The sequence below is a fragment of the Scyliorhinus canicula genome, chromosome 4 (assembly GCF_902713615.1).
Source record: "Scyliorhinus canicula chromosome 4, sScyCan1.1, whole genome shotgun sequence".
Taxonomy (NCBI): Eukaryota; Metazoa; Chordata; class Chondrichthyes; order Carcharhiniformes; family Scyliorhinidae; genus Scyliorhinus; species Scyliorhinus canicula.
The window spans coordinates 58025527-58041482 of NC_052149.1; the positions used below are offsets into that span (position 1 = coordinate 58025527).

The 15956-nt window shown below is 45.0% G+C and overlaps 1 protein-coding gene across 1 annotated transcript in view; it reads left to right on the forward strand.

Moving 5' to 3' along the window:
* The window catches only part of LOC119964610 (metalloprotease TIKI2-like), a 499632-nt gene that overhangs the window by 226803 nt on the left and 256873 nt on the right, over positions 1–15956 (forward strand). Inside the window, exon 3 of the mRNA XM_038794309.1 lies at positions 5119–5265. Within this exon, the coding sequence (XP_038650237.1) occupies positions 5119–5265 (147 nt within the window). The remainder of the gene's footprint in view (positions 1–5118; positions 5266–15956) is intronic.

The window sequence follows — 15956 nt, forward strand, 5'->3', positions numbered from 1 at the left end:
CTTCAACACGTTTATTAAACTATTTACAATTTTCCTACTCGGATTCGCCTCTACTGTTAATCCTTCTATAGCTACTCAGAGTGACGAACCAGTCTGCTACAATCCACGTTGTGGGTGTGATGTTAAATCAACCCTGTGTCTGTACTCACTGAGTGTCTCCCTGGAAAGAGGCAGATCATGTGTGCTGTGTCCTTGATATATGGGTCGATGTAATGCCCCCCTGTGGTAGTGTCACCTCTGTGTGTATCGTGAATGCCCATCGGTCGTGTCCTATCTTACTGAGCTATTGGTTGAGGGTCTGTGTGTCATGTCTCTGGTGCTCCCTCTAGTGTCTAGCTAGTTTACGTGTACTTACATTAACCCTTTGTGTATCTTCAGTGATGCATATCACCACAGGTCCCAGGTTCATTTCCCGGCTTGTGTCACTGTCTGTGTGGAGTCTGCATGTTCTCGCTGTTCCTGCGTGGGTTTGCTGCGGGTGCTCCAGTTTCCTCCCACAAGTCCTGAAAGACGTGCTGTTGGATGAATTGGACATTCTGAATTCTCCCTCTGTGTACCCGAACAGGCGTCGGAATGTGGTGACTAGGGCCTTTTCACAGTAACTTCAATGCTGTTAATGTAAGCCTACTTGTGACAATAAAGATTATTAATAAAAGGATCATAACAAAATGAGTGAGAAGGGAATAAAGGGTTATGCTGATCAATTTAGATGAAGATGAATGTGAGAAGGATCCAGTGGAGCATAAAGCCAACATGAGCTGTTTGGGCTGAATGTGTTACATCTGTGTTGGCTGGTCTCTGTAATTAGATTCATGTGAAGAGTAAGGAGTTAGGTGTGGTACTGGAAGGCTGCCGGTCCTCTGGAAGCAAAAAGACAACTTTAAGAGAGGAGAGGAAAACAGTAAATGAAGTGAGATGCCACTATTACATTTTAGCTTTTTAAACCTTGGTACATATGGGGCTGGATTGTCCGTTTTTGGGACCATGTTAGAATCATGCTGGGAATTCGGCCGGTTGGGGATGGAGCATCGCGGGGCGGGCCTTAGGCAATGGCCTGAGGCGGTGGATACTTGGCGCGCGGCGTACTCCACGATTTCCGGGGGGCGGGGAATTGCTAAAACGACGCAGGTCCCGATTTCATGCGGCAAAACAGATTCTTCGCCCCATCGCCAAATGCGATTTTGGTGTCGGGGCGGAGAATCCAGCCATGATTTTTTTTTAATTTACTGTATTTACAGCATGCTTGCATGTCCTCCCCAACTCTTTGTAGCTCCTGGAAATATTTTTACTAACCATGATAACCAGATACATTTTCAGTAATGTGCCTCTATGAATCAGAAGATCTTTCTGTTAATTGTTTTCCTAATGGAATTGACCAATAGCTCAATGGGAACCAGCTTTCACCTGAAAAATAATGGAGTATCCGTCACATTATGTCTAAATTTAAGCAAGTTTACTCAAAAAGCGAACAGTAACAAAATAAATTTATGAAATAGGAATTCTAATATTTATCTCCTCTAACGGGCATTGATAAAAAGGCGGAACCTAAATGTTTTTTGTTTAAATTTAGAGTACCCAATACATTTTTTCCAATTTAAGGGGCAATTTAGCGTGGCCAGTCCACATGCCCTGCACATCTTTTGGGTTGTGGGAGCGAAACCCATGCAAACACGGGGAGAATGTGCAAACTCCACACAGACAGTGGCCCAGAGACGGGATTGAACCTGGGTCCTTGGGGGTCGTAAAGCATCAGGGCTAACCTACTGCGCCACTGATGCTGCCCCAACTCAAATGTTAAGCACGTTAACCAGCCATTGTTAAATTTGGGCCAAGTATTCTTGACTTTGCTGTAACTTGAAAGTGGCGTACATTTGGCCTGTAAGGGTGTCATGGCACTTTGGGCAGAGTAGCCATTGAATGCCCTGCCTTGAAGGGTTCTGTCAGAATAGGTAATATGAAGTGCTCTTTCAGGCAATCAAGATTTGCGTATTCAAGTGTGCAGTCAGGCTCACTTGAATATGCTCTCGCTGGAGTTATCCAAGACGTGGGATATTACCTCTGTGCTCGGAGACTCTGAGCGAGCACCTTTTAACACTGGCCTCCACCAATGTGGACCAGGCATACTGGCACTTGGGGGACTCTTCCAGGCAATCTGGGGCCCCTGGATGGTCAGGATGTGGGCAGGGTGGTACCTTGGCACCCTTGATGCCAGCTGGGCACCAGGGCACTGCTGGCCTGGAAGTGCCACCTGGGAAATGCCATGGTGGCACCTAGGGGGCACTGCATGGGTGCCAAGGTGGCACTGCCAGGCTGAAAATGTCACGGTACCCAGGTCGGGGATCAGGCCTGGAGGTGCCCTGCCCTTGTGAGCTGGGGTGCGGAGAGCTCGAGGACCCCCTCATTTTGATTTGGATGATCCAGAGCCGGGTGGAGGGTACCCATCATGGAACTCGGTTTCATTTCCTTTAAGTCACGCACATCGTGTTTTACACAACTGAAAGAGGCCCTTTGGCCCATTGCGTCTGTGTCAGCCATCAAGCACCTATCTATTCTGATCCAATTTTCCAGCACTTAGTCTGTAGCCTTGCATGCTATTGCCTTTCAAGTTCTCATCTAAATGCTTCGTAAATGTTGTGAGGGTTCCCAATTCCACCATTCGTTCAGGCACTTAGTTCTAAATTCCCATCAGCTGCTGGGTGAAAATGTTTTTCCTCAAATTTCCTCTGAATCTCCTGCTCCTTAGCTTAAATCTATGCCCCACCATTATTGATCCCTCCACTTAGTGGAACAGTTTCTTGTAATTAATGGACACTACAAACAGCAAGGGACCCAGCACCAATCCCTGTGGAACATCTCTTCCAGTCATAAGACAACCTTCGACCATTACCCTCTTCCTCCTGCCACTAAGCTTGTTTTGGTTCCAGTTTGCCAAATTGCTCTGGATTCCATGGGTTCTTGCCTCCTTGATCAGTCTTCAGATTCACTAAAGTTACAGTTTGTATTGAATCCTTCTCCGTTATTGGCATTGTGAATGATATAGGACTTTACTGTGGCCCTTGCCATGTGCCATTGGACATTTGAAATGTAAGTGCAATGGTCAGCTAGCATCCTTCTACTTAGAACAAGGCACTAATAATGTAAATCAGTCAACTTGGGAGCCATGGAGCCTCTGAATCACTATTTCAAGCCTGATTCTTGGAGCACTATGGTGATAATGAATGAAAGTGACACATATCTGGTGAGCAGAAGGCTTACTTTGACTGTCCTGGTGAGGTAATTTAAATTTTTTGCATTGCTGTCCTGCGAGTTAAAGAGATGACACTCCCTCAAAAAGTGTGCACCAAATTCTTGGCAATCACAGCTTCATTTGTTGCCATCCTTGTTTCCTATACTACATGCTTCCTCCAATACTGCATTTGCCCTTTATGCAAAAGCAAATCTTAATTCCGTCTGCCTTATCATACCTCTGGCTTCTCATCTGGGTGTCTTCCAAATTCCACTCCCAACCTCTCAGCTTCCTACAACTCTGCCCTTCCACTTCCCCTCTTCATGTATTTTCCAGCTACTTTCCTTTTATGGAAAAAATGGGATCCTGGTCCTGCAATGCACTATTTTCTGCTCCACTGGTGTATTAGATATATTGTAGATAAGCTCTGTTTAGATAGCATGTGCAGATCTGCTTATATAAATCAGGTGAACCTGCAATTTTTGGTGTTGTTAGCTACCTAAATGTGCTGTTGAAATTTTAGGACTCTTATACTTTATCAAAGACATTGCAGAAAGTGCTGTTGTCTGTAAAACCTCAGGCACTTTGACTAGTTTATTACTCATATTCAAAGGTGTCTTTCTTTGCGAGATGAACAAAAGACAAATACAATTGTATGATTCAACCAAATGTATTATTAAACACAGTAAAACAATCACTCCCTTTAAATGATCTCAAATAATAATAATCCCAAGAATCTTAATGCTACCCGTGCTGATGAACTCAGTCAAGCTGAGGGTCCAATTCTCTGAGTCTCGGTTGTCTCAGGACCTTCGTTTGCAAAGGTGGGTCTCGCACGCTGCTTCCTTCCATCTCTGGTCTGTCGTTGAAACTTCTCTGTTACTTCTGCATGGAGTATTCACTGGGGAGGATCACAGAAAAATACAGTGGTCGATCTTTATACCCTTCTTTGTCCTTTCCAGAAAGTTCTCTGGCCTTCAGCCAGTGCGGTCTAGGAGCGGGGGTTGCAACACCCAATGGAGATGGCTATTACAACTCTGCAGGAAACCACCCCCAGGTGTATCTCTAGGTGTATTGTTTGCACATAACCTCTCTCCATATATGGTAATGGCAGGAAAACTGGGTGCCAGAATGTCTAGCTTTATCTGGACATCCCAAAGCAACCGATCAATATGAAAAGGACCGATTATCTCCTGATAGGTGATTGACAGGGCAGGTCCAGACATGTCCTGGCTGTTTGTCTGTGTTCAGTGTGTTCGAACTTGGCCAAGTTCAAATTCAATCAGGCCAGTCCTGCGGCTGACTGTGGTTTGATTTATAATGTCCAGTTCTTAATTAAAGTTTCCGATTTTATCAGGCCTAAAATCCAGACCGTAGTCCGTTTTACCACAGTACATTTTTTTTACCTTCTCAGAATGGCAGTATGTTCTGAAATAGAGTGCTTAGCAGCTGGTAGGCATAGGATGTTCTAACAAGGCCTCCAGGCACAAACAGCATTGGGCATGCCTGACATCTAAAGTCCAGTAACCCCTCCTCTCCAAACAATCACTGGGCTCACCCTTGAAGAGTTGTTACTTGGGGTGGTATAAGAAGAGATGGTCAGTGCTCAGCACCTTTTGGTGAAGAAAGGAGAAAATCATACGTAGGGAGTAATGCTTTCTGAATAAGTTATTTGGAACTCATATGGGATCTCTGCTTGGTTCATTTCTTGTGTAACCTTTTATTTTATACATAGTGTTTTGCCTATGTGAAGTAGAAACACTTCATAATTAAACCTTGTATGGATGTGTCTGTCTTTACAATGGTGCATGCCCCACACTCGCACTGTTATAACTTCAATTTATTTCCAACTCCGTTTTCTTCACAAATGTTTCACTCTTCTGTCCTTACAGGTCCTCTTTGCTTTGAACCAAACTCTGCTGCAACATGAGAGCCTCCGAGCAGGCAGTCTGCAGGCCCCTTACACAACAGAGGACCTCATCAAACACTACAACTGTGGGGACTTGAATGCTGTCATCTTCAATCACGATACATCCCAAGTAAGAAACTGTAGCTGTTATTCCATTGACATATTCAATCTTGTCAAAACGAGTGGAGAGAAAGGGGCAATTGAGATGGAAAAAGAAAGTTCCGGGTTATTTTAAAAGTTTATCATTGTTAATTGCAAGAATGGCTAAATATAGAAGCCTGTCAAATCAGCTTGCATTTTCTTCTGTGCCTACTTTGAATTGAATCATAATCTTTTGGCTCATATCAGGCTAGCTTAATTAAGCAAACTCATGTAAACCATAGGCTTTTGTCGACATGGCTGCTGTGCCCCTAAGATGTGCACACGTCCTTATAGTTAATGAAACTAAGGTGAAGGTGGCACTGGGCTGGACCCTCAGAAATTTTGTTGTTTTTGAATAATATTTACATGCTTTCAGAGAATTTGGACAACAGCCTAACAAACGTTACATGAGTTAGTGGAGCTTGGCCAAGCCAGCATGGTTTCTGATTAGATTACTGTATGCTCTGGCACTGCACTCTGGCTTCAATGCTTGCTGTCAGTTGCAATTTAGAAGCATGCCTCCAATCCTTTGAAGACTGTGGAAAAAGTTTGTTTATGCCATTATTTTTTTTTTGAAAGATAACATTAATTATTTTCCTTCATAAAAAGTTTGTTAACGCACTTTTTCAGCCTATAACTATAGAATGATTGTTTTTGTTGGATGTTCAGATGCATGGTTCTGTAGACTGCACCAACCCTATTTCTGAAACCTTTGGTGAGCTCTCAAAAATACACATTCTCTGTAATTTCTTGCCCCTGTGCTCTTACATTTCTAATGAGCTGCAAATATTTTCTATTTAAGAAGTAGAGGGGAAGAAACTCTGGAGAGAGTGTGGCTGATATGCTTCACAGTTGGGTATTGGAGGTGGTCACTGTTTGGTCTGTGTGGTGCAACAGGAATGTCTTCCCCAGAGCTTGCAATTCAGCTACTGTTCCTTGTAAACCCATGGCAACTCAGCCTGGATTCTGTTGATCTCCGACCAGTTGTTTTAGCTAGTTGTAAGATTCTAAATTTAAAAAAAAAATTTATCAACGCAAATTCTATTCCACGGACATTCCTCCCTTCCTTTCAGATTTGCGAATTGTTTCCAAAGTAGTTTGTGGAAAATGTTAGTGGTTCAGAGACAGTTTTATGATCAGATCAGTCAGGTCTGTATTTTCACAAGTCTTTGGGATTTATAATGCTGTGTTTTCAGCAGTGTTCCTGCTCCGCAGCTGATGCAGTTTTTTCAGCTGTCATTGATTGCAGAGGTTTTTGAACCTTTAAAACCGCAATCTTTCCCTCGTCCCACCACCACTGCCCCACCGAACACCAGGGGCAAGCTGGTGCTCTAATCTCCAGAGTTGCTTTGACATAAAAGACTGAAAATACATTGGCTAGGGGCAGCACGGTGGCACAATGGTTAGCACTGCTGCCTCACGGCGCCGAGGTCCCAGGTTCGATCCCGACTCTGGGACACTGTCCATGTGGAGTTTGCATATTCCCCCTGTGTTTGCATGTGTTTCACCCCCACAACCCAAAGATGTGCAGGGTAGGTGGATTGGTCACGCTAAATTGCCCCTTAAATTGGAAAGAATGAATTGGGTACACTAAATTAAAAAAAAAATACATTAGCTGATGTGTTTTGTCCATGCGATAGGCCCATCCATATAGTACACCACTAGGCAATGAAATCAGAGCATGAAGCCAAAATGGTCAGAGATGCACTTAACCCCCTATCCACGTCTTTCTCAGTTCCACTGGAAGCGAAATGGGGTAATCTTGGCCATATTATCTGGAAACTGCGTGTCTTCACTAATCACATCTACACTAGCATGTTGTTGAAATGCAAAGGCACTCAGGCCAATATTAAAATATAACCACTGATTCATGAGATTTCTGCTGGATCCCAGGAGAATTTTATCAGACCACATGAGGGGGGGATCAGGGAAGAGGTTGCGGGGGCGTGCGTGTGGGAAATCAGAGGGAGCCATGGCATATTGGCTCCCCGGTCATGTCCTGTCATCAGGGAATTTTACTGTCAGCGGGACCCACGTCAGACAGGCTTCCGGAGGTAGGAAATAAACTTAGATATTCAAATGCTCCATTAAAGACCATTTTACTGGGTCATCGGCATTTTGCCAATGGCAGATCGGACTCCTGCCGTGTTGGCAGGCTGTCAGCTGAATGCAGAAGGCCTCTCAGCAGCAGCAAGCATTTTTTTATTCAAAAAGGGGGCCATGGGCAGGGAAGGCAGTGTGTGCGACCCCAAAGGTTATCTCGGGGGTTTAATCCCTCTGTCAGTGTAATTGTTTAAAAAGCGGTTTTCAACCAACCTGGAAAGGATTTAGGGTGCCTGCCCTCGTCAGCAGTTCCTGGTGGTGTCGTTGAGCTGCCCGCCATCTGACTGAACTCCCACTCATTCATGAGCTATTAGCTGTGAGATCAAGGGGAAATCCTGCCTGCCAGCCCCTTGTGTTGTCGAGGCACAATTCCGGTCACTATTGGGATTTTGTTTCCGTCCTTTTTGGGAAAATTCTACAAATTATAATATCACTGTTTCCTATTTGTTTAGAAAGTGCCACACATTTAATTTGTCATTTTTTGATAAATCAGAATCCCACTTTGGCAGGATTGTTTCTCGCTCCCCAAATGACCCTCTCCGACTCTCCTATCCAGCATAGTTTTCTAGGCAGTGGCTACATGCTGTTAACTGGTTGTATGGACATTTTTCACCATTTAACCGGGACAGTGAGCACTCACGCACTCTTAGATCTATGGCAGGAGTGAGGGGCTATTCAATAATAGCTGAGCCTGATCCAATTCACATAGTTGCACTTTTCAATGGAGGGAAAATCATGACTGATTGATTGTTTTTTTCCTTTCTGCGGCAGTGATGCTGAGCCGAGTGCCAGTGACGTAAGCTAGTTCAACATGTCCACTTATTGAGGGCTAGATTTTCATCCTCAATGCTTGTATCAGGAGTCAGCAAAATTCCCAGATTGGCCTGTCCACCTCAGAAGAAAGAGCCGAAAAGTCAGGATTTACATTGTGGCGGTGGGTGCAGGCTGGAGTTGGGTCAGCCGACCAGGGAAAGAGTTCGGAGTCAGTCACAGGGGCTGCTTAAAATGGGCATCTCAGTGCTGTGAGAATTTGACCCAGTTAAAATAAAAACAGAGATGCCCTCCAGCCCTCACCCCCGCCCACCACATCATCTGTCACACGCTCCATTCCCCTTTCATGCCCCCATGCCAAGCTATGGCACTTCCATGTTCATTCACCCACTGGACACTGTATAGAACCAATTACCCCGATAGCGACATTGAGATGCACAAAATCTTTATAAAATGTCGAGTACCCAATTTTTTTCCCCAGTTAAGGGACAATTTAGCATGACCAATTCACATACCTTGGGTTGTGGGGGTGAGACCCACGCAGATACGGGGAGAATGTGATTAAGATGTATGCAAAACTTTAAAAAATTTACATTCTCTTAAAAAAACTTTTTCTACAGGGCAATAAAAATGTCAATCATCTAGTACATTTAAAGTTTCAATAGCTGAAACGGCAAGCATTTGAAACCTTTTATGTCAATGAGAACAGCGGAGGCAGGATCATTGAATATTTTTAAGGCAGATGTAAATAGATTCTTGACTAAGAAAGGAGTGGAAGGTTATTGAGGGTAGGGAGAAGGTGGAGTTGAGCTCACAGTCAGATCAGCCATGATCTTATTGAATGGTGGAGCAGGCTTGAGAGGCCAAATGGCCTGATCGTGCTCCTAATTCATATGTTTTTATGTAAACCCATTAGCTTTTTGAAATATCTGCAATAGGCTGGCCAGGCCGGGAGTAAAGTGTGCAGGCTTTTGACCCAACCAGCACCCACCCTTTAAAGGCGCGCCTGAACATTGGAAATCACAGGAATGGTGGCATGAATCCTGGAATCATGTCCCAACTGCCATTTTTAATGGGCTCCTGAGTCATCCCGAGTGTCTGCATATTTTACTGTTGAGACCTGAAGACAGCTCGTACTAACACTTTAATTTTCTCTTTTATTTGTTCAATTGACAGTATCTAGAAAACCAGAATAAGGGACTCATTTGAGGTGTGAGGGCAGAAATCAGGCAGCATTCCCATTTGTGTATCTATTTGCATATATGCTTATGTGCAAACTTTGGGTGATGACAGGATTAGGATTGGGTATAATATCACCACTGCCCTGTGTCTTCCCCATGCAGATCATCTGCTGAACTGTTTTGGTTCGTACATAGTTGAGCAGGGCACCCTAGGGTATGCATTCTCCTTGAAGTTTCAGCAAAGTAAAGTACCAAAAGACCAAAGGATTTGAAGATGGGACAATATTAACAAAATAAACCTCTCCAATGGACAGACAAAGCCAACTTTCTGGGATAACTCAGAAGGTGCTGTTCTTCCCAGAACAGCTCGGTGATCAGAAGTCGCTGGTAAAAGAATTAAGCCACGATTTTAAAGAGCTAGTCACAGATGATCACATCAATAATTAAGTCGTTAAGTAACTAAAGATTAGAAATTTAAAGTTATTATTTGGAAAACTAAGGGCAAAATATGTTGATATTTGGCACGTGTTAAATATACACTTGTGCTACATCCAGGGTGGTGTGACATTACTAAAAAAAACCTGTAGATTCCGTGACTCTTGAGCAGCTTCCATCTTTATTTTCATAGTGAATCATTGGCCGGGATTCTCTGACTCCGGCCCTCCGGTTCTCGGGAGCTGGCAGGATCGCCGCCGCGCCGGTCGGGGGCCGTCAAAAGCAGCTCCCCCCCACCGATTCTCCGCACCCGGCGAGATCTTAGAGTTCTCGCTGCGGGGGCCGTCCTGGTGTGGGGGCAGGGAAATCCGACTCCGGAGGGGGCACCACGGTGGACCTGGGCGTCGATCGGGGCCTACCAATCGGCTGGCGGGCTAGTTCCATGCGGGGCCTATGTTCCTCCGCGCCGGGCCCCTGTAGAGCTCCCCCATATTGCCTGGGGCTGACGCGGAGACGGGGACCCACCCGCACGCGCGTCCGAGCGCCGGAGCAGCGGATACGACTCCGGCGCCGTACTAGCCCCTTAGGAAGGGGTGCATACCTGGGTGCGGCCCGTTGGCGCTGGAGTGGCTCGCGCCGCTTTTGACGCCGGCGTCAGAACCTGGCCGTGGGATCGGAGAATCCTGGCCATTATGTTCAACTGTCTTTCCGTTGCTAATATTTTTATTTAATTCCAATGATAGAACTAAGATAAATATACAACATTGAAGTGAGATATTGATAAGAATCAATACTTTATATTTAAAATACTTTTCACTGTATCTCGGTACACGTGACAATAAACAAATCCAAATAGTTTCTTCAAAACTAGTTAAGAGGTTGCGGAATTGGGATGTGTTTAACCAAGAAGATTCATGATAAAGAAGATGAGTGGTGCAGATCATTGGAAGGAGTGTCGATTGGTCAGTTTTGTACAATGAGTGACATGACGCCCTGGGCTAGTGCAGGGTCAATTCCAGCCCCCTTGGCCCAGAGTCACAACATAATTGAATTAACTCAGAATTCTTAGAAAAACACCTGAAGTCTTTGGCAGCCCAATAATTACAGTCGCCAGGTTTGTAAATTTAAACACAATTGCTTTTAATTTATAACTATAATGAAATATGCAGCAAATCCAACAGGTTAACTATTTTCTAATTCCTAATCCCCTGCTTTAACTTGCCCCACCATTTATACACACACACCCCTGACAAACAAACACAGAAGGGGTGAAAATAATCAGGATGAAGATAAGAAGATAAGAATCTTTGTTTCTAGCACCTTTCTTCTCTTCAAACTTTGTTTCAGTTTGAGGTTTTCACTGTAGATTCTTGCAGGTCTCTGCAATTTCAGAAGTACAGCAACTTTTCTGGAGAAAACATGAGAGAGAGCGAGTGTCCAGAGACCTGACTCTGTTTTCCTTAGGTATTCCCATTCAGGCAGGATCCAATCACCCCCTGTTACAGGGCAGAATAATCCCTTTTGGCCAATTTATTGGCCACCAGCCAACTAATCAAACTGAGTCCCACCCCATGTCTCGGGTGCCACAGAGTCTGAGTTTTTCTGTCCAAAGCTAGTAGAGTATACTATGTTGCAACTTTTGAATTCCTCATACTCTCTGAAGCTTGACTTAAAGATACATGTCCATTAAACATCCATGGAGGGCAGCACAGTGGCACTGTCCGTGAGGAATTTGCACATTCTCTCCGTGTCTGCGTGGGTTTCACCCCCACAACCGAAAGATGCGCAGGATAGGTGGATTGGCCATGCTAAATTGCCCCTTAATTGGAAAAATAATTAGGTACTCTAAATTTATTTTAAAAAGTTAAACATCCATGGATCAAAATGATAATGACAAAAAATAAAGAAAAGGGAAATAAGGGAATCAACAGGAAGGATCCTTACATGAGTTTATTCAATACCGTGACCTTGTTTTCCTTGTTTTTAAAAAAAATTTAGTGTACCCAATTATTTTTCTTTACCAATTAAGGGGCAATTTAGCATGGCCAATCCACCTAACCTGCACATCTTTGGGTTGTGGGAATGAAACCCACACAGACACGGGGAGAATGTGCGAACTCCACACGGACAGTGACCCAGGGCTGGGATTTGAACCTGGGTCCTCAGCGCCTTAGTCCCAGCTAAGCACTGTGCCGCGTACCGCCCCTAGGTCTCCATGTTATCTGGCTCATTAGAAGCAAACCCTTTAGTTCACTCCTTCTGGCAGAATCAGTTGACCTGCCAGATTTCAGGAATTTTGAGGGCAGCTCAGTGGCGCAGTGGGTTAGCCCTGCTGCCTCACGGCGCCGAGGTCCCAGGTTCGATCCTGGCTCTGGGTCACTGTCCGTGTGGAGTTTGCACATTCTCCCTGTGTTTGCGTGGGTTTCGCCCCACAACCCAAAGATGTGCAGGCTAGGTGGATTGGAAACGCTAAATTGGCCCTTAATTGGAAAAAATGAATTGGGTACTCTAAATTTATTAAAAAAACAAGATTTCAGGAATTTTGAAAGGATCATAGGTAATGAAGACAGCTGGCTAAATCAGCAGCCGATTACCAGGTTGACAGGCAGGTTCCTCCTGCCCAGACCTTCCTGTCCCTGCCATTACAACTCACCGTCCTGCTCTCATGTCCACATGTCCATCCATGGCCTGCTGCAATGTTCCAGTGAAGCCCAGCGCAAACTGGAGGCACAGCGCCTCACCTTCCGATTGGGCACGTTACAGCTTTCTGGACTTAACATTGAGTTCAACACCTTCAGACTGTGAGCTCTCTTCTCCATCTTCACTTCATTTTTATTTCGATCAATTTATTTTCATTTCCATTTCTTCCATTGATCTATTTTTCCCTCACCATTGTTCCTCTCCCTTCCCCCCACAGTTGGCCAACTGTTCCTAGTTGCCTGTTACACATTGCTCACCTTTATTCTGCCATTCACACACTTATGTGCCATTATCAGCACCCTTCTTAGCCTGAATCATCCCTGTTTATATTCCATTGACCTTCTGTCCTCGATATCTTTGTCTATCTCCACCTGTTGCTGGTCCCCTATCTAGTCCCTCTGCTCCTCCCCCACTACAGTGTGAATCTGACCCAATTTCCAGTTCTCTCTACCTTTGACAAAGAGTCACCCAGACTGGAAACATTAGCTCCCTTTTCTCTCTGCAGATCGCTGTCAGACCTGCTAAGATTGTCCAGTATTTTCTGTTTTCCTCCTGTCCACAGTAGCTTTCGTCCAGTTGAGACCTGTGGTTAGCTGAATTCCTTTGGAAGGTCCAATTGAAGGAGGAAGGCACACTTTGCTGAGAAATCTGACCTTCGATGCTTATGATTTCTTTATAATTCCCATTACTTCGACCAGAGGCGAATGCTTTTTCTTAACAGGGCTCACCTATTATTTATCTATTGTCCTCAGCTAGGACAGGAAGAGAGAAAGAATATTACCACCAACACTTACTGAATCCAGCTTGGAGGAGCTGACTGATCCTGTTCATACATAGCAAGCCCTGTTTCCCCTTATCCCAAAGATTCTCAGATCCTGCCTCAGCATTGGACAGGCTTTCTACCATTCCTTCCCCTCAATAGTGTACATCTGGTAGCTACTGATGTTGCACCCTCTAGCGCATCCACTCACCTGAGTTTGGTGTTGTTGTTGCTTGCTCACCAAAGTGGCCACTGGAAACAGGAGACAAAGACAGACAGAGAAGAGAAATTGGATGTGAAAGACGACAAGAGTTTGGTGGGGGGGGTGATGAATTTTACAGCTCCCCCCTCCCTCCCGTCAGCATATATGAAGACATGGGGGTGATGTAAAATAGAGGCTGCCTTCCTGTCCAACCCCCCCCCCCCCCCCCCCCCCCCCCCCACTACAGTGGGCAGGTAAGGTCACAGCCAGCCTCCTCAATCTTAGGCCGATTGAGGCTTTATGTTACCAATTAAAGGCCAATTAAAGGCCCTTTTCTACCTCCACCACCATAAGACAGTGGGTGGGGAAAGGCTGAAGGAAAGTGGCCTACCCGCTACATTCCTAACATGGGGTAAAAGGTGGGAAGGAAGGGAGGGTGGGGAGTGTCATAATATATATCTATGTATATAATGAAGTGTAGACAGGCAGACAGGATGACCAGTAAACACACAGAACACAGCAGCCAATCACCAGACAGGACACGACCACTATAAAGCCAGAGGGCACCAGCTTTCCCGCTCTTTCGGGATCCAGCCTCTGGGATAGTCAGAGCTCGTGAACATAGTCAAGACACACACCATGTGGTAGTCAGCAAGTCTGGTCAGGCTAGCCTCAGGTCTCCAGTCAAGTCAGCATAGTGTCAACCCACAGTCGGATATGTAAATAGTTAGCTGTTAAATAAAATTGTGTTGCACTTCATCGAATGTTGGAGGTCTGTCTCTTGCTACACTGCATCAAGCGCAGTCCACCCAGACCCAGCCTACGCAACACATCAGGGAGTAGTTGGTACCTCTGTGAGGTACAGTATCCAGGATATTCTTATCCAGACCCTCTTGTACTTTACTTTAGATGTACTTTAGAATGACTAGGGTAAGAGTAGGGCCAGTCAAGGACAGTAGTGGGAAGTTGCGCGTGGAGTCCGAGGAGATAGGAGAGGTGCTAAATGAATATTTTTCATCAGTATTCACACAAGAAAAAGACAATGTTGTCGAGGAGAATATTGAGATACAGGCTACTAGACTAGAAGGGCTTGAGATTCACAAGGAGGAGGTGTTAGCGATTCTGGAAAGTGTTAAAATAGATAAGTCCCCTGGGCCGGATGGGATTTATCCTAGGATTCTCTGGGAAGCTAGGGAGGAGATTGCTGAGCCTTTGGCTTTGATCTTTAAGTCATCTTTGTCTACAGGAATAGTGCCAGAAGACTGGAGGATAGAAAATGTTGTCCCCTTGTTCAAGAAGGGGAGTAGAGACAACCCCGGTAACTATAGACCAGTGAGCCTTAATTCTGTTGTGGGCAAAGTCTTGGAAAGGTTTATAAGAGATCGGATGTATAATCATCTGGAAAGGAATAATTTGATCAGAGATAGTCAACATGGATTTGTGAAGGGTAGGTCATGCCTCACACACGTTATTGAGTTCTTTGAGAAGGTGACCAAACAGGTGGATGAGGGTAAAGCAGTTGATGTGGTGTATATGGATTTCAGTAAAGCGTTTGATAAGGTTCCCCACGGTAGGCTACTGCAGAAAATACGGAGGCATGGGATTCAGGCTGATTTAGCAGTTTGGATCAACAATTGGCTAGCTGGAAGAAGACAAAGGGTGATGGTTGATAGGAAATGTTCAGACTGGAGTCCAGTTACTAGTGGTGTACCACAAGGATCTGTTTTGGGGCCACTGCTGTTTGTCATTTTTATAAATGACCTGGAGGAGGGCGTAGAAGGATGGGTGAGTAAATTTGCAGATGACACTAAAGTTGGTGGAGTTGTGGACAGTGCAGAAGGATGTTACAAGTTACAGAGGGACATAGATAAGCTGCAGAGCTGGGCTGACAGGTGGCAAATGGAGTTTAATGCAGAAAAGTGTGAGGTGATTCATTTTGGAAGGAACAACAGGAAGACAGAGTACTGGGCTAATGGTAAGATTCTTGGTAGTGTGGATGAGCAGAGAGATCTCGGTGTCCATGTACATAGATCCCTGAAAGTTGCCACCCAGGTTGAGAGGGTTGTTAAGAAGACGTATGGTGTGTTAGTTTTTATTGGTAGAGGAATTGAGTTTCGGAGCCATGAGGTCATGTTGCAGTTGTACAAAACTTTGGTGCGGCCGCATTTGGAGTATTGCGTGCAATTCTGGTCGCCGCGTTATAGGAAGGATGTGGAATGAATTGGAAAGGTTGCAGAGGAGATTTACCAGGATGTTGCCTGGTATGGAGGGAAGATCTTATGAGGAAAGGCTGAGGGACTTGAGGCTGTTTTCGTTAGAGAGAAGGTTAAGAGGTGACTTAATTGAGGCATACAAGATGATCAGAGGATTCGATAGGGTGGACATCGAGAGCCTTTTTCCTCGGATGGTGATGTCTAGCACGAGGGGACATAGCTTTAAATTGAGGGGAGATAGATATAGGACAGATGTCAGAGGTAGGTTCTTTACTCAGAGAGTAGTATGGCGTGGAATGCCCTGCCTGCAACAGT